Below are 25,312 nucleotides of genomic sequence, written 5' to 3'. Positions count from 1 at the left end.
GGCCCGAGGGAGGGGCGGAGAGACACCCTCCTGCGACTTAGGGCGACGCCACCTTAAAGGGCCTGACCTCCTTGAAGCCAGAACTGCCGAAAAGGGTAAGCCCTTTCCTGTTGTGTCGCCTTGCAAACACCACCCACGCTATTAAGCGCTTCAATACCCACATGTGAGAACAACTTTACAAACAAGATATTTTTAACCCCGTTTTACAGATGGAGAAAAAGACGCTAGATAGACCCAGGATTCGAACCCACAACAGCGTGGATGCAAAGTTCATTTTTAATTCTGAAGAGCTGGGAGTTTAGCAGTGGACGATCAAACAAAAAAATACCAGAAGGCGGTGAAGGCAGCAGCTGGAAATGAGAGAAAAATTAAGAAATAGAAAGTGCTGATTCACGTATTAGGGAGTGCACATCTTTAAAGAGAAGTGAAGAACCTTTTTGGCTAGGCGCTTTCTGGGGACCTTGACAGTTATCAACACGTCACTCTGAAACTAACAAAAGGTGAGGAGGGAGTAATCCAGAAAGGAAACTGCCACTTTTACCAGGGCAAGGAAGTAGACCTAGCAATGCAATGCCATCAAGGAGTTAGCTGGCTCTGGAGTTCTCCGAACTTTGCAACTCATTTTATATTACGTTGTTTGCGTCAAGAAATTTCAAGTAGGCCAGACGCGGTGGCTCACGCCTGTAATCCCAGCATTTTGGGAGGCCGAGGCGGGCGGATCACGAGGTCAGGAGATAGAGACCATCCTGGCTAACACGGCGAAACCCCGTCTCTACTAAAAATACCAAAAAATTTAGACGGACGTGATGGCGGGCGCCTGTAGTCCCAGCTACTCGGGAGGCTGAGGCAGGAGAATGGCATGAACTTGGAAGGCGGAGCTTGCAGTGAGCCGAGATCGCGCCACTGCACTACAGCCTGGGCTACAGAGCGAGATTCCGTCTCTTTAAAAAAAAAAAAGATTTTTTTCAAGTAAATGCCTTGAGATTTTATATGCATAAAATACAGTCTCAGAAGAAGTGTCAAGTAGACTAAATGATTTTTAAGTCCCTTCCACTCTACTGTATCACAATAATTTCCCCTATTTTACCTTATTTAAGTTTCACAACAACCCTGCAGCCGGTAAGTAGGTGACTCCTCCATGGTCAGCAGGTGGTAAGTGGTGGAACTATTTAGGACTGTCTGATGCTCTTTCCTCACCATTGCAATACAATGAGAAAAATGCAAATGAATCTAAGTACGCTGGTCTCTGGGAATATGAAAATAGAACGAAAAACTGCCTGAGAGATCAGGGCAGGCTTCTAGAAGGTTGTGTCTGACTCGTCTTGAGGTTTACATAAACCACACCAGGCTGATGGGACTGGGAAGGGCCCACTAAGCAGTGAGACCATTGCCTTTTGGAGAGTCCTTGCTTCGCCTCCCAGATTTCCTCTTTGAGGGTTAGGTGAGAGAAGAGGTAAAAGGGGTGAGGAATGGAGAATAACTCATTCTGGCTCTTGTTTCCCCCTTTCCACATAAAAGTATATTTGCCTTGTGTTCCATACACCAGTCCATACTGATGTAATGGTGTTTTTTATGCTTTCTTTTGGATAAACATTTCATTCTTAAAAAGATCTTCTATCCCATCAACTGATGAATGGATAAAGCATGGTATATCCGTGTAATGGAATATTTATTCAGCCAAAATAAGGGAAGGATGAAATACTGATACATGCTACAACACAGAGTAACCTTGACAACATTATTCAATATGAAAAAGGCCTGTCACAAAATACCACATATTGTAGATTCCGTTTATATGAAATGTCCAGGAGAAGCACTACAGAGAGAGAAATATATTAGTGTTGCCTAAGGCCAAGGAGGGGTAGGTGGAAGGGAAATGTAGACTGACTATTACTGGGTATGGAGTTTCTTTCTGGGGTTGATGAAAATGTTCTAAAATTGTAATGATGAGTGCACAACTCCGAATATATTAAAAACCACCGTAGAGTACACTTTACCAGGGTAAATTGTATGGTATGCAAATTCTATATCCATAAAGCTATATTCAGAAAAAGAACATATGAAGATAAAATTCCTTTCTTCACTGGCTTAACATTTCTTGGGAACCTGAAATGTTCTAGGCACTTGCTACACGCTAAGAATAAAAAATTCAACAAGGCCCAGCCCCTGTACTTACAGTCTGGTGGCAAGAAAATTAAATGAGCATTTATATAACATAAGGAGTCTGCTGGAAGAGCTTTATAGCTAGGAAACATTTGAGATTGATGTCTTTTAGCACCTTTTAAATCCCTTCTACGTGAGCAGCAGACTATGTTGTTGTACATGTAATAACTAGCAATTGAACAACCTTTTTGAGTTTACAGGTCTACAGGTCTATATGTTAGACCTACATAAAAAGGTCTATATTATGATCTGTGTAGAACGTAGATAACACTTTCCTAATTTTACAGAAAAGTTAAGTGATTTATTCTTGATCACACAACTAGTAAGTTATAAAACCGGGACTCATGTTTTCAAAACTCATCATGTGTCTGTCCACTCCAGACTGACTCCTCTTCCCATGTCTTTATATGACCTGGTACTCCTAACCAACCAGGCTCCCAAGCCAGAAGCCTGCTTACTCTCAGCACCACATCCAACCAATTGTTGCATCCTGGAGAGCCTCTCTGTTAATTTCTCCTCTATGTCCATGCCCATTTCAGGGCCTTATCACTTCCATTTCTTGGAAGAGAGGCCTCTGGCCTCACATCCTTCAATCCATCCCTCCTGTGGCAGGTAGAGAGAATTTTCTAGAATATTAATTAGGTCTCTGGACTTGTCACTGCCCTGCAAAAAACCTTCAGAACTCCCCATGCCTTTAGGATAAAGTTTAAGATTTAACATGAAAACCTTCCTGCTCTGACCCCAGCCTCTCTCTCTGTTCTGTGTACACTGGTAACCTTCCTAACAGGCTGAATTTCCTGTGGTCATGCACTTTCCTCTTCCTGAAATATTCAGCCTTTTCCTCCTCATCTGCTAATAACTTCATTCTTCAATAATTAACTAACACCGCCTCCCAGAAATTGGGATCAGATGTCCCTTCTCTGAGCCTTTTTACTTGCCATCTTCTATTATAACATTTATTCTTTTCTTGGGGAGGGCAGGGACAGGGTCTCACTCTGGTGCCCAGGCTGGAGAGCAGTGGTGCTATCATGGCTCACTACAGCCTCTACCTCCTAGGCTCTTAGGTGATCCTCCTGCCTCAGCCTCCCAAGTAGCTGAAACTACAGGCGTGTACCACCATACCAGGCCAATTTTTATTTTTTGTAGAGATGGAGTCTTGCCATGTTGGCTCAGGCTGGCCTCAAACTCCTGGGCTTAAGTGATCCTCCTGCCTTGGCTTCCCAAAGTGCTGGGATTACAGATGTGAGCCACTACACCTGGCCTTCATCACACTTATTGTTTACACAGCCGTTGATTTGCTTGACTCTTTCACCTTCTGAGCTATGAACATCTTGAAGGTAGATCCCATTGACATTATTGGTCTTTAATTTCCCCTGCAGGTGTGTAATACATGTTTTCTGATTACTTTTTTAAAAAATCTAAGCTCCACATAGATGAGACTTCTAACCCTCAGAGAAGAGTATCAAGAATCTCTTCAGGAAGTGAAGTGACAATGGCTATAATTTCTAAGTTATGACTCAGGCCAGAAATTAAAGGTTTTTTATTTTATTTTTTTAAGTAATCCAGGTGCAGTGGCTCACACCGTAATCCCAGCACCTTGGGAGGCCAAAGCAGGAGGATTGCTTGACCCCAGGAGTTTGAGACAAGCAAAGGCAATATAGCGAGACCTCATCTATACAAATAATTTAAAACACCGGGTATGGTGGGTCACACCTGTAATCCCAGCACTTTGGGAGGCCAAGGTGGGCAGATCACTTGATGTCAGGAGTTCAAGACCAGCCTGACCAACATGGTGAAACCCTGACTCTACTAAAAATACAAAAGTTAGCTGGGCTTGGTGGCATGAGCCTGTAATCTCAGCTCCTCAGGAGACTGAAGCAGAAAAATTGCTTGAACCTGAGAGGCGGAGGTTGCAGTGAGCTGAGATCGTGCCACTGCACTCCAACCTGGGCAACAGAGTGAGATTCCATCTCAAAATTAAAAAAAAAAAAAAAATTAAGAACAGTAGCTGGGTGTGGTGGTGTGCATCTGTGGTCCCAGCTACTCAAGAGACTGAGGCAAAAGAATCACTTGAGCCCAGGTGGTCAAAGCTGCAGTGAGTGGTGATTGTGCCATTGCACTCCAGTGTGGGCAACAGAGCGAGACCCTGTCTCAAAAAATGAATGAATAAGTAAATCAATGATATTTATAAATTAAACACATATCAATAGAAAATATTTCTTTAATCATTATTTTAATCAGTATCCTTTGTTCACTGTCATACCTGAAAAAATAACATATCACTTCAATGAAAACAGGTTCAGGTCGGCTCGGTGGCTCAAGCCTGTAATCCTAGCACTTTGGGAGGCCAAGGCGGGCAGATTGCCTGAACTCAGGAGTTTGAGACCAGCCTGGGCAACACGATGAAACCCCGTCTCTACTAAAATAGAAAAAAATTAGCCAGGTGTGGCGGCATGTGCCTGTAGTCCCAGCTATTCCGGAGTCTGAGGCAGAAGAATTACTATAACCAGGGAGGGAGAGGTTGCAATGAGCCGAGATCGCTGCACTCCAGCCTGGGCAACAGAGCGAGACTCCGAGACTCTGTCTCTTAAAAACAAACAAAACACAAAACAAAGGGAAAAAAAACAGGTTCATTGTATTAAAGCACTGAATATGAAGTTTCTAATAATGGAAAGGTCTACTTAGTAACTAGCATGGATTACCCCATGTAGAGAGATTCAAAAACTGATAGCTCTACACCCTGAACCCTGAAGTGTATATCATCTGTAGAGATAAAACACCCTTGCATATCAGTCCCTTGTTGCATCAGGAAAATCACTGCAATGGGAAATTACTCTGGAGTTTCCTTTTCTTTGGTAACTCTTTCAAACCTAGCTTTAACAACATTGTAATTCAAGAGTCATCTTTTGGTTACAAGTAGAGTTAGTTCTACACAATGGACCTTTGTTCACAAGCATTCTCAGTCAACATAATCCTCCTGTAGTTATTGGTTAAGACTAGGGTGTAGCTGTTGGGTGTACAGGCCTAGACTTACTTGCAACTGCATAGCACTTCAGGTCTGCAAGCTCTTTCAAAACAGAGGTGAAGATACTGTCAAAGGTTAGACCATATGACAAACTAAGTGTCAATGGTTTAGTAATGTTGCATTTGTGTGTTTATGGAGGTGGGGATGGAGCCAGCAGTAATTTAGAAACTTCCACAACCTATGCCCTATGCAGTTGTTTTCCATTCATTCAGTCAACAAAAATATTTTAGTTAAATATTTACTGAGTGCCTATTGTGTACCAGGCACTATGCTAGGTGTTAGGTATACAGTTTTAATATATGTTACAGACACCAGCATTTTCACCATTATTATCCTATCTACAAACAATAAATCCTGCAGAAAGCCAAATACCTTCGCTGAAGTGTGTGTGGAACATAATATTTAACTCAAGAATTGCCATCTTTAATTGAGGATTCCATCCTCCCATTATGGAAAGAGGATTCTCAGAACTATGCCAATAGGATGCACCGTAAGCTCTTGAACATCAAAAAACTGCTATCAGTGGTTGCCTCTGCAGAGGGAGACTAGGAGACTGGGGTGCGGGGGTGAGGCGTAGACTTGTCACTGTGTATATTTTTGTACTGTTTGACGTTTTCCCCACGTGCAATTATTTTAGTTTGCGCGGGCTCCGGCCTCCGCCAGGCAAGGCTCACCTGCAGACCCTCGGGCCACCAGCAGGGAGGCACGCACTCCTCCTCGCAGCGCGCCCAGCCGGGGGTCAGCGGTGTGGCTGAGCTGGCGGGGAGCGCGGGGCTGGGGGGCGCTACCTCCCTGTGGAGCTCAGCGCTGGGGCCGGGAGCCCGGAGCCTCCGCGGGAGGGACGCGCTAATGTTGCCGGGAAGCAGCTCCGGGTTGCAGGGCAGGAACGTGCCCTTCCCCCGCGGTAAACTTTCCGTCGCTGCGACGGAAGCAGGAACTTGCTAACCACAAAACCCGCCAGGCCGGTGCGGGAGCTGCGGAGCATCCCCTGCGGTCCTCGCCGAGACCCCCGCGCGGATTCGCCGGTCCGTCCCGCGAGCGCGACAGAGCTGTCCTCGCACCCGGAGGGCAGCAGGGGCCCCGGGGCCCTCTCGCCTCCAGGTAAAAGGGTCTCCCCAATACCCACCCCCGACCGGCCGCAGGCGACGTCACCACCTGCGGAGAGAGTTGGTCCCCTCCTTTCCAGGGGCCGAGGCTCCTTCACGCACACCCGAGCATCCGAAGGACCAGCTGGGGCCAATAAGGGCTGAGCAGGATCCTTGAGTCGCTGCAGTATTCCAAAGGCGACCTCTAGGCGCGCTCAAGGCATCTGCCATAAATGGCTCTGTCTCTGCGTTGACATCAGAAGGAGAGGCAGAAGAATAGCTCAGTAGGCAACACGCATTTCCTCAAAGGAAGATAAAATGTTCCCTGTTTTCTTGTAGTACTGTATTCATTATTGAAACTGCTAATTGTCTAATTCGCTGTAGAGTGTGTGTGTGTGTGTGTGTGTGTGTGTGTGTGTGTGTGTGTGTGTGTGTGTGTGTATACAGTTATAAGCATCTTGGTAAATTATAGTGTGCTGCAAGATGATTTCCAATGTTTGAACTAGTTATGTGCGAGTAAGTTTTAGCGACTCTTGTATGCAGGCGTTAAAACTCAGGGGCATCCTCTCTCACCCACCTGTATCCTTTTCCCCTGTCGTTCAACAAGATTCAACTCGACTTCAGGCCCTTAAAGCCTAAATAATAATGGATTAGAAAACGTCACTAACCTAATACTGCTGAGGTATTCTCTTTAATGATATAAAACTGTTAAACACTTCTCTCAATGCTGCATACTGAAAACAACTCCTGCCCCATCTCCTTACATAGTTCAGGTTTCTTTGCAAACGCTTGAAAAGAGGCTACATTAGAATCCATTCGAAATAAAGTATTGGCCTGGTTTTCTCTTGATTCTCTAGAGGCTTGCAAAATATGGCAGCGTATTAAGTACCTTGGCCAGAATTATTAACTTGGGGAGTCCATGATAAGGTATCCATGGATAGAATTCAGGATGTCTGTGAACTTGGGTGGAAAAATTTATTATTTCACTGACTTCTGAAATGGAATGTAGGCAAAAGCCACAGTAGAAAGTATTAGCAGTAGCTATGATTTGCCCCTCGTAAATATTGCTGATATTTTTGTATCACATGACTTGTAGCACATATTTCAAAATATTATTTATACTTAATACCACGTCAAAATTATGGCAGTTATTAGATGACCACTTGTTACTTAATAGGTTAATAAAGAAGCACATATTATGTCCCACAACTTTTTATAAGTTTTAACTAAAATGAGGATAATCATAGGATCTGTAAAGATTAAATAACATGATATGTATAAAGTGCTTAGCATAGAAACTGGCATTTCAGAAGCAATAAATGTTACTATTTTACTGTATACAGAATGTTGACAAACAGCAAGAGAGGTATTAGACTTGTGTTTTATTACCATATACTGGTTTGTTTCTGGGATTTTTTTTAACCATTTTTTAAAACTAAAAGTTCATAGTTCACATAATGTTCACTCTGTGTGTTTTACATTTCTATGGGTTTTGGCAGATGTTCAATAACATGTATCCTCCATTACAATAGTATACAGAATAGTTTCAATGGCCCAAATATCCCTTGCACTCCACTGATTCATCCTCCCACTCCTGTTCTCCTGGTGACCACTGACCTTCTTACTGCCGCTGTAGTTTGCCTTTTTTAGAATGTCGTATAGTTAGATTCATATCTCTTCACACTGGCTTCTTTGACTTAGGAATATGCAGTTAAGATTCCTCCATGTCTTTCTGTGGCTTGATAGTTCATTTATTTTTATTACTGAATAATATTCCAATGTATGGATGTATCTCATTTTGTTTGTTCATCTGTTGACTGGCATCTTGGTTGCTTTTAGATTTTGGCAGTTATGAATAAAGCTACTATAAATATTCTAGTGCAGATTTTTGTGTGGACATAAGTTTTCAGTTCATTTGAGTGAATACATGGGAAGACAATTGTTGAATTGTACCGTAAGGCTACATTTAGCTTGGTAAGAAACTGCCAAACTTCTCCCAAAGTGGCTGTACCATTTTGCATTCCCCAACAGCAATGAGTGAGCATTTCTTTCTTTCTTCTTTTTTTTTTTTTTTTTTTGAGACGGAGTTTTGCTGTTGTCACCCAGGCTGGACTGCAGTGGTGTGATCGTGGCTCACTGCAACCTCTACCTCCCTGCCTCAGCCTCCTGAGTAGCTGGGATTACAGCTACCCGCCACCACACCCAGCTAATTTTTGTAATTTTAGTAGAGATGGGGTTTCACCACATTGGCCAGACTGGTCTCGAACTCCTGACCTCAGGTGATCCGCCCGTGCAACTCGACCTCCCGAAGTGCTGGGATTACAAGCAGGAGCCACTGCACCCGGCCAATAATAGCTTTTTTGCAAGGTTGTTGTATTAGGGTTCTCTAGAAGGACAGAACTAATGGAAGAGCTATACACACACACACACACACATACACACTATATATATATGTATGTATGTATATATATATGGGAGTTTATTAAGTATTAACTCACACAATCACAAGGTCCCACAAAAGGCCATCTGCAGGCTGAGGAGCAAGGAATTTCAAAACTGAAGAACTTGGAATCTGATGTTTGAAGGCAGGAAGCATCCAGCTCAGGAGAAAGATACAAGCTGGGGCCGGGTGTGGTGGCTCACGCCTGTAATCCCAGGACTTTTAGAGGCTGAGGCAGGCGGATCATGGTCAGGAGAACAAGACCATCCTGGCCAACACAGTGAAACCCCGTCTGTACTAAAAATACAAAAAAATTAGCCGGGCGTGGTGGCATGCGCCTGTAGTTCCAGCTACTCGAGAGGCTGAGGCAGGAGAATCACGTGAACCGGGAGGCGGACATTGCAGTGAGCCGAGATCGCGCCCCTGCACTCCTGCCTGGCGATAGCGAGACTCCACCTCAAAGAAAAAAAGATAGAGCCCGGGAAGCTAGGCCAGTCTCTCTTTTTCACGTTTTTCTGCCTGCTTATATTCTAGCTGCACTGGCAGTGGATTTGGTGGTGCACACCCAGATTAAGGATGGGTCTGCCTTTCCCAGCCCACTGACTCAAACGTTAATCTCCTTTGGCAACATGCTCACAGACACACCCAGGATCGATACTTTGTATTCTTCAGTCCAATCAAGTTGATACTCAGTATTAGCCATTACAGTTGATATAAAGATTAAAGATGGTAATAAATTAATTAAAGAGTAACAATTCAAAAGAGTAGTAAATTCCTTAGTATAATGTCTACCACTTAGTATACTGTCACCTATTTTTGTTTTTTAAGTTTTTTTTGAGACACGGTCTCACTTTGTCACCCGGGCTGGAGTGCAGTGGTGTAATCACGGCTCACTGCAGCCTCAATGTCCTGGGCTCCAGCGATCCTCCCACCTCACCCTCCCAAGTTGCTGGAACCACAGGCATGCGCCACCATACCCAGCTAACTTTTTGTATTTTTAGTAGAGAAGGGGTTTCACCATGTTGCCCAGGCTGGTTTCGAACTCCTGACCTTGTGATCTGCCCGCCTCAGCCTCCCAAAGTGCTGGGATTACAGGCATGAGCTATTACCATGCCTAGCCCCTAGTAGATGATTTTAAAATGCTGATTGTTATTACTGAGAAAGGAAATATGCTTAAACCTATTACTACTGCTTCATCAACGACTAGAAATGTGTGCCCTCTCTGCTCTGAGTTAGAAGAGGGAAGGATTGTAGAATTCTGAGGCAGGCCTACTGTCTATACCTGTTCCTTCATAAGCATTGTCAGCTTTTAAGCATTGATGAGGTAGTATGTTTGTTTATGCATATTAGTTATTTGCCAAATGTTTAATGAAAAGTTGTCTTAAATTTACTAAAAGTGAAACAAAAAGTATTTGTTTCTTTTCTTCTCTAAATTGTATGTGGATCCTTTTCATTGACTTTAAGGAAATGAAATGTTTCTTCCCTTGTTTGTTAAAGAAACAAAACTCATTGATGATTTTCCATTTTTGTTCTAGAGAGAAATTTCGTCATCTGTGCAACTTTCTTAAAGCAAACTAAGACCAGAGGGAGGATTATCCTTGACCTTTGAAGACCAAAACTAAACTGAAATTTAAAATGTTCTTCGGGGGAAAAGGGAGCTTGACCTACACTTTGGTAATAATTTGCTTCCTGACACTAAGGCTGGCTGCTAGTCAGAATTGCCTCAACAAGAGTCTAGAAGATGTTGTCATTGACATCCAGTCATCTCTTTCTAAGGGAATCAGAGGCAATGAGCCCATATATACTTCAACTCAAGAAGACTGCATTAATTCTTGCTGTTCAACAAAAATCATATCAGGTAAAAAGTGGTTTCTTGGCAATCCTTTGTTCCATATGTTTTGTGGCTTCAGTAGCTGGGGGATGTGGCTGAATAACTTATGCCAGTGATTCTCAACAGGGTATGAATGTCAGTGACAAAAACACTGGAGAATTTTCTACAAGTGTGCCCTCCCATCCCCTAAGCTGAGTCCAAGTTATTGATGAATGTATGTATATATCCGTCAGGTGACTGGGTACACAAGAGATTGAGAATCACTGGTGTTATATCCCAACCGGTATCTCGAATATTGAAAACAAAAATCCTATTGAAATGGTTAGCTGCCGTCAGCATGGAGTATTGGAATACAGTGTGATATTACAAAGAAAATGTTAACAGAGAAAAGGAGTTGAGAGAAAAAATAGAATTCTTATCTCATGGGAAAATCAGCATTTGATCTTTAAGTTGGAAGCATAAAACCTCCACTTTGTCTCTTTCCTTGGAGCTGATGGCATAGGATAAGTCAAAAAAAAAACAACCACTGACTACTAGGTAACTGCAGCTTCTAGAACTCTAATGGAATGGGGAATCATTTAGTCTGACCCCTTTTCATGACACCGGAGGAAACTGAGACCCATAGGTTTGAACCAGGCCTTTGCACATTTTAGGATTTAAATCTTGAAACTGAAAAGAGAAGTATACTGTGTATCTTAGTAAAACAGTGGTCTTTTTTCAATTTTACTTATGACTCTGTCCGAGTTCTCTAAATGAAAAAAACTAAATTTATTGAGTACTTAATACTTTACTAGTTGCTAGAGAGAAAACACTGAATAAGATGGACAAAGCTTTGCTATCAAGGAGCCTAGAAAAGCTAGTGAATGGCTGGACATGGTGACTCATTCCTGTAATCCCAGAACTTTGAGAGGCCAAGGCAGGAGGATTGCTTGAGACCAGCCTGGGCAACATAGCAAGACCCTGTTCTCTGTAAAAAGTAAAAAATTAGCCAGGCATAGTGGTGCATGCATGTAGTCCCAGCTACTGGGAGGCCGAGGTAGGAGGATCATTTGAGCCCAGGGGCTTGAGGCTACAGTGAACTTTTTTGTTTGTTTGTTTGTTTGTGATGAAGTCTCACTCTGTTGCTCAGGCTGGAGTGCAGTGGCGCAATCTCGGCTCACTGCAATCTCTGCCTCCCAGGTTCCAGTGATTCTACTGCCTCAGCCTCCCCAGTAGCTGAGATTACAGGTGTTCACCACCACACCCAGCTAATTTTTACTATTTTCAGTAGACACGTGGTTTCACTATGTTGGTCAGGCTGGTCTTGAACTCCTGACCTCAAATGATCCTCCCACCTTGGCCTCCCAAAATGTTGGGATTACATGTGTGAGCCACCACACCCAGCCTGCAGTGAGCTTTGATCGAACCACTGCCCTCCAGCCTGGGTGACAGAGCAAGGCCTTGTCTCAAAAGATGCATATTTGATCTTTGTCTCCAGTTCCTGGCACAGAACTCCTAAAGACCTTGGAATTTCCCAAGTGATGGGAGCATGTCTTTGGTTATTCATAACCAACCCCTTTCAGCTATACTTGAGTTTGGGCTAGTGAGGCTTCACCTCGGTGGAGGAGCCAGAGATTGAGTTCAGTCACAGTGGCCCATGACTTAATCAATCATGCTTGTGTAATGAAACCATCATAAAAACCCCTAGATGATGGGGGATCATCCAAGTTGGTGAACACATCCCAGTGTCAAGAGGATTATGCACCCCAATTCCCCAGGAACAAAGTCTCCTGTACTTGGGACTTTAGGAGCCTCTTTTGGCTGTTCATTTGTATCCTTTATTATAAAACATAATAGTAAATACAGCATTTTCCTTAGTTCTTTTTTTTTTTTTTTGAGACGGAGTCTCCCTCCGTCACCCAGGCTGGAGTACAGTGGCACGATCTCCGCTCACTGCAAGCTCTGCCTCCCAGGTTCACGCCATTCTCCTGCCTCAGCCTCCCGAGTAGCTGGGACTACAGGTGCCCAAAGCCAGGCCCGGCTGCTTTTTTGTATTTTTGGTAGAGACGGGGTTTCACCACATTAGCCAGGATGGTCTCGATCTCCTGACCTTGTGATCCACCCGCCTCAGCCTCCCAAAGTGCTGGGATTACAGGCGTGAGCCACCGCGCCCGGCCCCATTTTCCTTAGTTCTATTAGTTGTTCTTACAAATTATCAAATCTGAGGGGGTAGGATCAGGGAATCCCTGAATTAGTAGTAGCCAAGTCAGACAGAAGTGTGGGTGACCTGGAGACCTGATACTTGCTACTGGCTTCTGAAGTGAGGGCAGTCTTGTGATGCTGAGCCCGTCATCTATGGAGTCTGATGCCACCTCTGGATAGTTGGTGTCAGAATTGAACTGAATAGTAGGACAGGTGGTTATTGCTGCAAAATGGTGTGGAGAAGACACCGTATACTTGCTGTCAGGAGGAAAAATCCCTTCGATGGTCTCATTGAGCAGTGCGTTTTGGAACACTTTGTGCAAGTAATTTACGGAAATGACAGAGGTTTAATTTACATTTCGAGTTTTTCTTTAAATGTTGACATCGACATGTATGTGAAATAGAAAGATCACCTGCAAGCAGGACTGAATACTGTAAGTGTGGGTATTTACAGGCATCAGCAAAGCCCTTCATTTCTCCTCAATTCTAAGAAATGAGGGTTTGCTGTTTTATTCTATAAGCCGAAGTCCTATTACTGCTTTGCTACAAGCAGAGGTACTTGGGACCTCAGTTAATGGATCTCAAACATTTTCCTCACTTACTGAGAAATGGTTTCACCACTGAGGGTTCAAAAGGCACTATGATATCTTGATGATACTCTAGAAAAATATACATAACACGATGGCCACAATATCTTGCATACAATTTTGAGGCTTATGGACCCTCCCCTTTACCTAAGTGCTAAAAAGAAAGGTATTTCTGGTATCACATTGTTGAGAAAGAAAAGGCAGGAGTACTCCTGTTATTTTCCGAGTAATGGGGATATGACATGATAAAATTCCTGCAGAGGCTAACTAAATCTTCCTTTCCATCTGGGGAGTTGGAGTCGATCTCTCACCATTACCTGACTAGCACCAGTGGTGGTGATGGTCGACAGAGCGTGTGTTTTTAACAGTTAGCCTATGTGCCTCTTAACCTTTAACCTGACCAGGGATATGCTGACCTCCCAAAGGTGTGAGACTGTACCAAATGGAGGACAAAATCTAATCTAGGCCATGATAAATCGAGAGTTTCATTTCTGTTGGACACAAAAGGAAGAGAAAAAGAAGCCAGCGGCTAGGTGCAGTAGCTCATGCCTGTAATCCCAGTACTTTGGGAGGTTGAGGGGGAGGGACTCAGCCTAGGCAACGTAGTGAGACCCTGCCGCTACAAAAAACAAAAAAATTAGCCAGGCATAGTGGTGCACGCTTGTAGTCCCAGCTACGGGGGAGGCTGAGGTGGGAGGATTGTTTGAGCCCAGGAGGCCAAGGCTGAAGTGTTCCGTGATTGTTCCACTGCACTGCAGCTTGGATGACAGAGCAAGACCCTGACTCAGAAAAGAAAAGAGACCAGAAATTATAGTTAAGAGTGAAAAGTGAGGAGGGAAGGAGCATAGAAAAGCAAACATGATAAGGAGAGAGGGGAAATTGGAAGAAAAACACAAAGAATGGTACAGATAAAAATTAAAGGATAGATTGTATTCCTTATACTACTCAGATCCTGTGTGGAAGGAGCCATGATAGCGATAATAATTTACTGACTCCACTCATGACTTTATTAGGCATCTGAGATGCTTTCAGAATCCAAGAGATGGCCAGGTGCGGTGGCTTACACCTGTAATCCCAGCACTTTGGGAGGCCAACAAGGGCAAACAGCTTGAGCCCAGGAGTTCAAGACTAGCCTGCGCAACATAGAGAGACTCCATCTCTACAAAAAATACAAAAAAATCCGGGTGTAGTGGCTTGCATCTGTGGTCCCAGTTACTCGGGAGGCTGAGGTGGGAGGATCTCTTGAACCTGGGAGGTGGAGGTTGCAGTGAGCTGAGATCATGCCACTGCACTTGCACTTCAGCCTGAGTGACAGAGCAAGATGTTATCTCAAAATAAAAATACAAATAAAAATAAATCCCAGTTTTGTAAGCAACACGTAAAGCATTGTGGGCAGGGGCCAGCGGAGCACATGCCTCCTTCTCTCCATCAGGCCTGCTCAGGGTGTGACCTTGGCCACATGAGTGTCAGATGTTTGGTGCTAGAATGCTGGCCCTGGCATCCACAGTGAACACCAGTGTGTGGTTGTCTTCTATCTTCATAGCACATCAGTAGTCAGGGCTTGATGATGGCAGAGTGGTCAAGCTTGTGGGAGCACTCTTCCCAGGATATTTGGGCTACCTCTGGAGCCACAGTGTCTTGGGCTGCTGGAGGTGAGTGACATGCAGGGGTGTGTGTGTGTGTGTGTGTGTGTGTGTGTGTGTGTGTGTGTGGTTGTGGACACCTTTCAACCCTGCCTTCTTGGCCTTTAAAGACTTTGCTTTGACTTGGACTTTAGGAGGGACAGGAGCTTCCTTCTTCGCCTTCGGTGCCATCTTATGGAAAAAAAAAGCTAAACCCAATGTCTTTTAAAATTGCCTTAAGCGACTAAACTAAGGAAAAGGAAATGATTCAGCGGTCAGCAAACAAGTGAACAAAATGAACAAAGGTGTTTGTGTTGGACTCCATAATAAGTGAAGCTTTTCCTGCTTGCCCTACTCTTTAGAAAATCTCATTTCAAAATCATGCTTATGAAACCTTTCATTGCAGGGGACAAAGCATGTAACTTGATGATCTTCGACACTCGAAAAATAGCCAGACGACCCAACTGCTACCTATTTTTCTGTCCCAATGAGGAAGCCTGTCCACTGAAACCAGCAAAAGGACTTAGGAGTTACAGGATAATTAGAGGTAATAAAAGCATTATACTTTTTCTTTTGTGATTGGAATAACAAGACTGTGGTTTATGGAAAGATTTTCTACAAGAGTCTAAATAAAACTACCAGAAAGGGTCACAAATACTGAGACATAACAGAAAATCTCATGATTGGAAATTCAATTTATTAAACCAAAATTTGATTTCCAATGAAAGGCATGGTAGTATTTGTTCTGGTTTGTTTCTGTTTTTACCTTTATGAGATAAAAGGCATACAAACCTTTTATGAAACATTTCTGAAGCACGTCTTTAGAACAAGGTCTGCAACACTGGAATAAGTATACAGGTCTCCAGGGTGACTGTTTTGAAAGGGTGAAGACTCGTGTTAATATAGAAAGTTCTAGTATATTTGTTATTAAGTTCCCATTATAATCACATTATCTGAAATCAAACTTGTTTATGGCCATATCACCCTGAAGGCACCCAATCTCATCTGAAATCAAACTCACTGGATTTTATTGTCTAGACCTGAAAGGAAATTCATTCAAGAGATATTTATTAAACATTTACCACATGCCAGATTCTCTGCAAAGCACTAGAAGTACAGTCTCCACGTTCATGGAACTTACATATTAATTCAGAATGGAAAATGAATAGCAAAAAAATTAATATAATTACTGGGATATGTTTTGCTGAGACTTTGGCTTGTTAATTTTTCAAGTTGAAATAGTTTCAATATCAATTTTTCTTTTTTTTGAGATTATCCATATAAAAAAGGTGAAAACAAATATAATGTTGCTTAAGTAATTCTGTGGACCCTTCATAGACAATATTTGCATAAAATCAGAATTACAGAATTTAGTGGGGGTTTTTGTTGCTGTTTGTTTTGTTTTCTTTTCTGAGACGAAGTCTCGCTCTGTGGCCCAGGCTGGAGTGCAGTGGCGCCATCTCGGCTCACCGCAAACTCTGCCTCCCGGGTTCACACCATTCTCCTGCCTCTGCCTCTCGAGTAGCTGGGACTACAGGCACCTGCCACCACACCCGGCTAATTTTGTTTTTGTATTTTTAGTAGAGACAGGGTTTCACCGTGTTAGCCAGGATGGTCTTGATCTCCTGATCTTGTGATCCACCCGCCTTGGACTCTCAGAGTGCTGGGATTACAAGCGTGAGCGTTATTGTTGTTTTTTGAGACAGAGTCTCACTCTGTCGCCCACGCTGGAGTGCAGTGGCGCGATCTCAGCTCACTGCAACCACCTCCTCCCATGTTCAAGCAATTCTCATGCCTCAGCCTCCCAAGTAGCTGGGGTTACAGACACCCACTACCATGCCCAGCTATTTTTTTTTTTTTTTTTTTTTTGTATTTTTAGTGGAGACGGGGTTTCACCATGTTGGCCAGGCTGGTCTCAACTCCTGACCTCAGGTGATCCACGCTCCTGGGCCTCCCAAAGTGGTGGGATTAAAGGCATGAGCCACTGCACCCGACCTCAATTTTTCTTTTATTTAAGTTTTAGAAAGTTATCATCATAGTCTTGATTTTTAACATTCTACTCGTTCATTTATTCAACAAATAACAAATATTATTTAGCATCTTCTATGTGCCAAGTACTTTCTATGCCCTAAGGAAACAACATTTAACATGAAAAACAAGGTTCTGGCCAAGTGTGGTAGCTCATGCCTGTAATTCCAGCACTCTGGGAAGCGGGAGGATCACTTAAGCCCAGGAGTTCGAGACCAGCCTGGGCAACATGGTGAGACCTCATCTCCACAAAAACTTTAAAAAATTAGCCAGGCATGGTGGTGTGATCTTATAGTCCCAGCTACTTAGGAGGCCAAGGTAGGAGAATTCCTTGAGCCCAGGAGGTCAAAGCTGCAGTGAGCCGTGTTCGTGCCACTACAGTCTAGCCTGGGTGACAGAGTGAGACTCTGTCTCTAAAAAAAAAAATAGGAAAACAAGATTCTCCCTTCTGGAACTTATGTTTTAGGGGAGAGAGACAATAACCATAATAAATAATCGGCTGGGCGCGGTGGCTCACGCTTGTAATCCCCGCACTTTGGGAAGCCAAGGCGGGCAGATCACAAGGTCAAGAGATCAAGACCATCCTGGCTAACACGGTGAAACCCCGTCTCTACTAAAAATTCAAAAAATAGCCCGGCTTGGTGGCAGGCGCCTGTAGTCCCAGCTACTCGGGAGGCTGAGGCAGGAGAATGGCGTGAACCTGGGAGGCAGAGCTTGCAGTGAGCTGAGATGGCGCCACTGCACTCCAGCCTGGGCGACAGAGTGAGACTCCGTCTCAAAATAATAACAATAAATAAATAATCAAGAAAAATATAGTCACAAGTGCTATGCAGAGAATTGAGACAGGACAGTAGAATAGTCAATCAGTAAGTAAAGATGTAACCCCTAAACTGAGATCTGAACAGCGAGGAGCCAGAAGTGAGGAGATCAGGGGAAGACCTTCCAGGTCTAAGGTCCTCAGGCAGAATGGTTTGGAGTGTTTGAAAAACGAACACTCCAATCCCAGCTGGTTGACTCATTGTGAAATATGTAGAGAGTGATATGCAAAACGGCAGGGAGGGCCAGATCACATAACATCTTGTAAGTCATAGGAGGGAGTTTTTTTGTTTGTTGTTGTGGTTTTTGCGACAGAGTCTCACTCTGTTGCCCAGGGTGGAGAGCAGTGGTGCAATCTCAGCTCACTGCAACCTCCACCTTAGGAGGGACGTATGCCACCACTCCCGGCTAATTTTTGTATTTAGTAGAGACAGGGTATCACCACATTGGCCAGTCTGGTCTTGTACTCCTGACATCAGGTAATCCCCCCACCTCAGCCTCTCAAAGTGCTGGGATTATAGGCATGAGCCTCTATGCCTGGGTGGGAGTTTTTAGGTGTGTGGTGGGAAGCTGTTGGGAGTTTTATTTTTATTTTTTTGAGATGGAGTCTCACTCTTTCGCCCAGGCCGGAGTTCAGTGGTACAATGTCGGTTCAATACCACCTCTGCCTCCCAGGTTCAAGTGATTCTCCTGCCTCAGCCTCCCAAGTAGCTGGGATTACAGGCAAGCATCACCACGCCTGACTTTTTTTTTGTATTTTTAGTAGAGATGGTCTCACCGTGTTGGCCAGGCTGGTCTCAAACTCCTGACCTCCTGACTCACATCTGTAATCCCAGCACTTTGAGAGGCTGAGGCGGGCAGATCACGAGGTCAGGAATTCGAGACCAGCCTGGCCAACACGGTGAGACTCCGTCTCTAATAAAAATACAAAAATTAGCCGGGTATGCTGGCATGTGCCTATAATCCCAGCTACGCGGGAGGCTGAGGCAGGAGAATTGCTTGAACCCAGGGGGCAGAGGTTGCAGTGTGCCGAGATTGTACCACTGCACTCCAGCCTGGGCAACAGAGCAAGACTCCATCTCGGGGAAAAAAGAAAAAAAAAAAAAAGGTGATTTCTCAAAGCTCACCATAGATGCCCTCTTGGGAATGGACAGTGACGCAGCAGCAAAGTGGAAATGGAAAGACTGGTTAGGAGGCGCAGGTGAGATCTGGGTGAAGAAACAGGGAGTGGCGGGTGAGATGGAGAGATGGACATATGGGCTGTTCCGAAGTAGAGCTAACAGGACCTGCTGGTGGTGTGGGTCTGGGGGACCAGAACAAAAGAACCGTCAAGGCCAAGTCCTAGTTTTTGCCTTGAGCATCCAGATGAATGGTGACCCCATTTGCTGCATTGGGGGAAACTTGAGTGGTTTTAGGGTGGTGGAATGGGATCTAGGTGGAGTGGAATCTAGGGTTCTCTCTTGACTGCCTTAAGTATGAGGTGCTTTGGGGAATGATACTGCCCAGGGTGCGTGCGTGTTGACGCTGCTTTGCCCCCTAGCTGAGGCTGTGTCTGAGTTTTGTTCATGTGCCAGGGAAACCTCATGTGTCAAACATCCTCTCAAACAGGAACACGAAGCAGAGTATTGTGTAAATAAATTGTTGTTAGGATATGATGATAGAAATTACAGCTGAATTTGTTTTCTAATACTTCTGGAGTGTTGTTGCTTTTGTAATGCACATATAAAAGAGCATGTATGGGATGAAGATCCTTGCCAATGGAAATGGGAAAAAAGGGAACTTGGCATGTGCATAAATCTTCTTAGGGCGAGTGTGAAGGTTAACGAAGTGAAATTAGAATTAAACGTTCTTGTGGTAGCCACCAGGGGGCGTTGCCAGCCCCTGAGCAGGTTGATGGACACCTAGGGGCAATGTGGCACCAACCCCGGACGTAGTATTCAAAGGACTGTTTATATCTACAGGATGTGTGCAAGTTGTGTTTGTAATTCTGTTTATGAATCTGTCCATGTTGATGAATTCATATTACCCCATTAAAAATGAATTATCTGCCTCCTGCCTGGAGTGAAATTAAATATAGATTATCTGTTTGGTGGTTTGTTTCCGAAGAACTCTATTTCTTTTTCTTTTCTTTTCTCTTTTTTTTTTTTTTTTTTTTGAGGCAGTGTCTCACTCTGTTGCCCAGGCTGCAGTGCAGTGGCGTGATCATGGCTCACTGCAGCCTCCACCTCCTGAGCTCAAGCAGTCCTCTCCATTCAGCCTCCCAAGTAGTTGGGACTACAGATAATGCACCACCATGCCAGGCTAATTTTTAAAAAATTTTTGTAGCAATAGGGGTCTCAGTATGTTGCCCAGGCTGGTCTCAAACTCCTGACCTCAAGCAATCATCCCGCCTCAGCCTCTCAAAGTGCTGGGATTACAGGCATGAGCCACCGTGCCCAGCCTCTATTTCCTATATCCCATTGACTAATACTTACAGACCAAGAGTTTGAAAGATGACAGTGGATTCTGTTCATTCTCTAAAGCCATTGCAGTTTGGTATTTAATCTTTTATTGTTGTTGTTGGCAGCTTCATGACATGTCATTTTTACCAAGGACTGGAAGAATAGGATAATTCAGACATAGAATAAGTTGGGAGTCTGTTTGCTCAGCTGGGGTCCAAGTAATAGTCAGTCTCTCATTTTTCAACTCAGTGAAGTCGTTTGAAAATAAAACTCCAAAGAGGAGTTAAGTTAAGGGTGCAGAGCTGCTGTGCGGCTCCCTTTGTGGCTCATCTCTGCGTGACTGAGAGGAAGCGCCATGCCCCAATGGCAAACATGAGTGGGTGAGGCGAATGGAGCAGGTGTGGAGGATCCCTGTGTGGTTCTAGGACCTCTGCCAACAGAGGAATCTTATCAAGAAGTGGGACTGGCCCTAGCTGTGCTTTATTTATGAGCTTGCATGCTTGAGAAGGAAAACAGCTGTTTTGGCCATTCTTGTCAATGGCCATATTTAAGTTCTGATTTCACACACATCACAGAGTGTTTACTTAAACCGTCTTTTTCTTTTTTAACTTTAAAATGAATTATAGGCCAAGCATGATGGCTCACACCTGTAATTCCAGGACTTTGGGAGGCCGAGGTGGGTGGATTGCTTGATTCTAGGAGTTCAAGACCAGCCTGGGCAACGTGTCAAAACTCTGTCTCTACAAAAAATACAAAAAATTAGCTGGGCATGATGGCATGGCACTGTGGTCCCAGCTGCTCAAGAGGCTGAGGTGGGAGGATCACTTGAACCCAGGAGGTTGAGGCTGCAGTGAGCTGTGTTTGTGCCACTGTACTCCAGTCTGGGTGACAGAGCAAGACCCTGTCTCAAATATATATATATATATATATTTTTTTTTTTTTCAAATATACTTCATTTGACCCAAATTCTATTTTACGGTAGAATACTATATCCTAGAGCAGATGTCCACCAACTTTTTCTGCCAAGGACCAAATAGTATTTTAGACTTTTCACACGAGGACTTTAGGTTTTGAAAGACAGAAATTTAAATTTCGTATACTTTTCCTGTGTCACACAATATTCTTTTGATTACTTTTCAGCCATTAAAAGAAATGTATAAACTGGCCAGGCATGGTGGCTCACCCCTGTAATCCCAGCACTTTGGGAGACTGAAGCGGATGGATCACCTGAGGTCAGGAGTTCGAGACCAGCCTGGCCAACATGGTGAAACCCCATCGCTACTGAAAATACAACCCAGGTGCGGTGGCACGCGCCTGTAATCCCAGCTACTCAGGAGGCTGAGGCAGGAGAACCGCTTGAATCTGTGAGGCAGAGGTTGCAGTGAGTCGAGATCATACCACTGCACTCCAGCCTGGGTGACAGAGCGAGACTCTGTCTCTAAACAAATAAAAATTTTTAAAAAATGTAAAAACCATTCTTAGCTTGGAAGTCATACAACGACAGATGGCAGGCCAGATTTGTCCATCAGGCCGTAGTTTGCTGAGCCCTGTTCTAGATGGATGAATAAGTGACAGTGCAAAGAACCTCTCAGAGGGGTAAGGCTTAGAGAGTAGTCACGAGATGGCATGAATCCGAAGCTGCCTCTGGATCCATTTGTAGGAAAGAGGAGACTGAGGACCAGTTTGGAAACTGGCATGGAGGTGAGTTGAGGAAGGAAAAGGACAAGAGAGCAGGAGTGAGTGGACTGAGAGATGCCAGGACATTCCTCTGCTTCTTTCCTTGTGTTTTCTGCAGTTCTAGTCTACGTGAGATGGTTAGCCTAGCAGCAGCGATACATGGCAGTTCACCTGGTCATTGCCTGCCCTTGATTGCTTGAACAGCCCTTTCCACTTTGAGCTGTGATCAGTGGGGTGTGTGATCAGGGGCACAATTCTGAGCTTCCTGGAGCAGGAGCAGGATCTGGGGCTGGTTTCTCCCCAGCAGGCATTGGGACTGTATGGATTTCTGCTCTCTGTGTCTGTAGTGTGGTCATCATGATTTCAAATATTGGTCCCATCGTCCTCATGACCTACGACATTGGCTCCAAAATTCGAATCTTTGAGAGTCCAAGTGAAATCTCCCAGATAGCCTCGGTCCTCGGAGCACAGTGCTGGAACCATACGTCTCTGGTTTTTGTTGTCATTGTCCTGCTGCTGCTGTGGCCTCAGTGCTCAGAGGGGAGACCAGACCCTGCCTGGCCCCTCCTCTTCCTCCCTGTCAGAGACACATAACAGGGATTCTGCTCCCTCTCTCCTGCTCTATCGCCTCTTTTCCCACGGCTTCCACTTACCTTTCTTGCCTGCCCCATGCCCCCACTGAAATCTCCCCTGATGATTACTTGCTTCCCAATTGTCATCTCAGTCTTAGTTGGTATGTCCTGCAGACACACACACCTTCCCCCACATTCTCCCTGCCAGCCTTTCCTGCTCAGGTCACCCTCCGGCCCACTTTTTTCCCTGGCCTTGACCCCTTAGGAAGATGGAGAACCCTCTCCATCTTCCTAAGCCTCTTGCTTCCCTGCTGAGCCCCTCTGGCTTCTCCGCTGTGCAACTCCCACCTTTTCCTTAATTTGCCTGGTCCTCCTCCACACATTTCTCTTATCTTCTGTCCTTTCATGCTAGAAATAAACCATAGCATCTGGTGGAGAGGCGGCGTCATCAGATTCTCATTTAGCAATTTGTGTTTTTCCATTTTGCACACATTTCGATGAAATGTCAAGTATCAACGGTTTGGAGATTTGTTTAAGAGATAGGATCTCCCTGTGTTGTCCAGGCTGGTCTTGAACTCCTGGCCTCAATCCATCCTCCTCCCTTAGCCTCCCAAAGTGCTGGGATTATAGGTGTGAGCCACCATGCCCAACCGGTTTGGGGATCTTTTGAAGAAGCTGATATGTTTATATTTTTTAACTTACCTTAGCATGGAGTTATATAAGCCCTCCTTTTATTTTCCACATATTTTCAGATTTTCCATCTTTGACCAGAAATTTGCCAAGCCAAGAGTTACCCCAGGAGGACTCTCTCTTACCTGGCCAGTTTTCACAAGCAGTCACTCCTCTAGCCCGTCATCACATAGTTTATTCAAAGCCCACCGATATCTCATGGAGAGAGACACTTCCTCAGAAGTTTGGATCCTCAGATCACTTGGAGAAACTATTTAATATGGACAAAGCAAGTGCCCAGCTCCTTGTTTATAAAGAAAAAGGCCATTCTCAGAGTTCACAGATTTCCTCTGATCAAGAAATAGCTCATCTGCCGCCTGAAAATGTGAGTGTGTTCCCAGCTACAGTGGCAGTTGCCTCTCCACATACCACCTCGGCTACTCCAAAGCCCGCCATCCGTCTACCCACCAATGCTTCAGTGACACCTGCTGGGACTTCCCAGCCACAGCTGGCCACCACATCGCCTGTAACCACTGTCACTTCTCAGCCTCCCACGACCCTCATTTCTACAGGTTTTACACGGGCTGTGGCTACACTCCAAGCAATGGCTACAACAGCAGTTCTGACTACCACCTTTCAGGCACCTACGGACTTGAAAGGCAGCCTAGAAACGATACCGTTTACAGAAATCTCCAACCTCACTTTGAACACAGGGAATGTGTATAACCCTACTGCACTTTCTATGTCAAATGTGAAGTCTTCCGCTACGAATAAAACTGCTTCCTGGGAAGGTAGGGAGGCCAGTCCAGGTCGTTCCTCCCAGGGCAACGTTCCAGAAAATCAGTATGGCCTTCCATTTGAAAAGTGGCTTCTTATCGGATCCCTGCTCTTTGGTGTCCTGTTCCTGGTGATAGGCCTTGTCCTCCTGGGCAGAATCCTCTCGGAATCACTCCGCAGGAAACGTTACTCAAGACTGGATTATTTGATCAATGGGATCTATGTGGACATCTAAGGATGGAACTCAGTGTCTCTTCATTCATTTAGTAACCAGAAGCCCAAATGCAGTGAGTTTCTGCTGACTTGCTGGTCTTAGCAGGAGGTTGTATTTTGAAGACAGGAAAATGCCCCCTTCTGCTTTCCTTTTTCATTTTTTTGTTTTTGTTTTTGTTTTTTTTTCTGAGATAGAGTCTTGCCCTGTTGCCCAGGCTGGAGTGCAATGACACGATCTCGGCTCACTGCAGCCTTCATCTCCTGGGTTCAAGCGATTCTCCTGCCTCAGCCTCCTAAGTAGCTGGGATTACAGGCATGTGCCACCATGCCCGGCTACTTTTTGTATTTCTAGTAGAGATGGGGTTTCACCATGTTGGTCAGGCTGATCTCAAACTCCTGACCTAGTGATCCGCCCACGTTGGCCTCCCAAAGTGCTGGAATTACAGGCATGAGTCACCACACCCAGCCCCCTTCTGCTTTATGTTTGGTTTTTGAGGAGGAGTGAAGTGGGAACCAAATCAGGTAATTTGGGGGTAATCTGTCTTTAAAATATTCTCTGAAAACAAAGCTCTACCTAAAAATTTGATTGGCTTTTATGCAAAGAAACAGTTTAGGACAGCTAGGTTCCAATTAATTCACATTCTTGGTTCCAGATAAAATCAACTGTTTATATCAATTTCTAATGGATTTGCTTTTCTCTTTATATGAATTCCAATAAAACTTATTCCAGAGGTAGTTCCTTCCAATGAAATATTTGAATAAATCTTTTGTTAGTCAGTAATGTTCTTGTAAGTAGCATGTCCAGCTGGATAACTTTCCATTTATTTCCACTAGCAAAATGATTATGTGAAGAAAATATGTGTTCCACGTTAAAATGACAAACCCCCTTTTTCTCATCAGTGAGCAAAGAGCTTCACTTGGGAGCATTCTAGCAGAATGTTAGCCTACATGGAGACAGTGGTAAGCCAGCTCTGATAAATGGCCAAATCCACTTGGGATCTGTTCTAGTTAACTTTTTAAAGAAGTATTATAGACATTTTCTAAAGTTGTACTAAGTTAAAAATGTACCAATATTATTTTATATCCTTACCTAAATTGACCAGCAGTCAGTTTAAGCTTAATGTAGAACAACATTGGAAATAATAACTAGCACTAAGATTGATGCTGCAATTTTTACTGGTTACC

General features: G+C 44.3%; 1 protein-coding gene across 3 annotated transcripts; it reads left to right on the top strand.

Annotated features, from left to right (window-relative positions):
• The first annotated feature begins 19 nt into the window (after window positions 1–19).
• MANSC1 (MANSC domain containing 1) lies at window positions 20–24,890 on the top strand. Of its 3 annotated transcripts, none has more exons than XM_015151080.3 (4): window positions 20–500; window positions 10,249–10,571; window positions 15,341–15,481; window positions 23,221–24,890. In XM_015151080.3, exons 2-4 carry the CDS (start codon window positions 10,349–10,351, stop codon window positions 24,147–24,149), a joined length of 1,293 nt encoding a protein of 430 aa, XP_015006566.2. In that variant the 5' UTR covers window positions 20–500; window positions 10,249–10,348; the 3' UTR covers window positions 24,150–24,890.
• Window positions 24,891–25,312: the final 422 nt, after the last annotated feature.

Source organism: Macaca mulatta, chromosome 11 (assembly GCF_049350105.2).
Source record: "Macaca mulatta isolate MMU2019108-1 chromosome 11, T2T-MMU8v2.0, whole genome shotgun sequence".
NCBI lineage: Eukaryota > Metazoa > Chordata > Mammalia > Primates > Cercopithecidae > Macaca > Macaca mulatta.
This window is presented reverse-complemented; position numbering and strand designations above follow the sequence as displayed.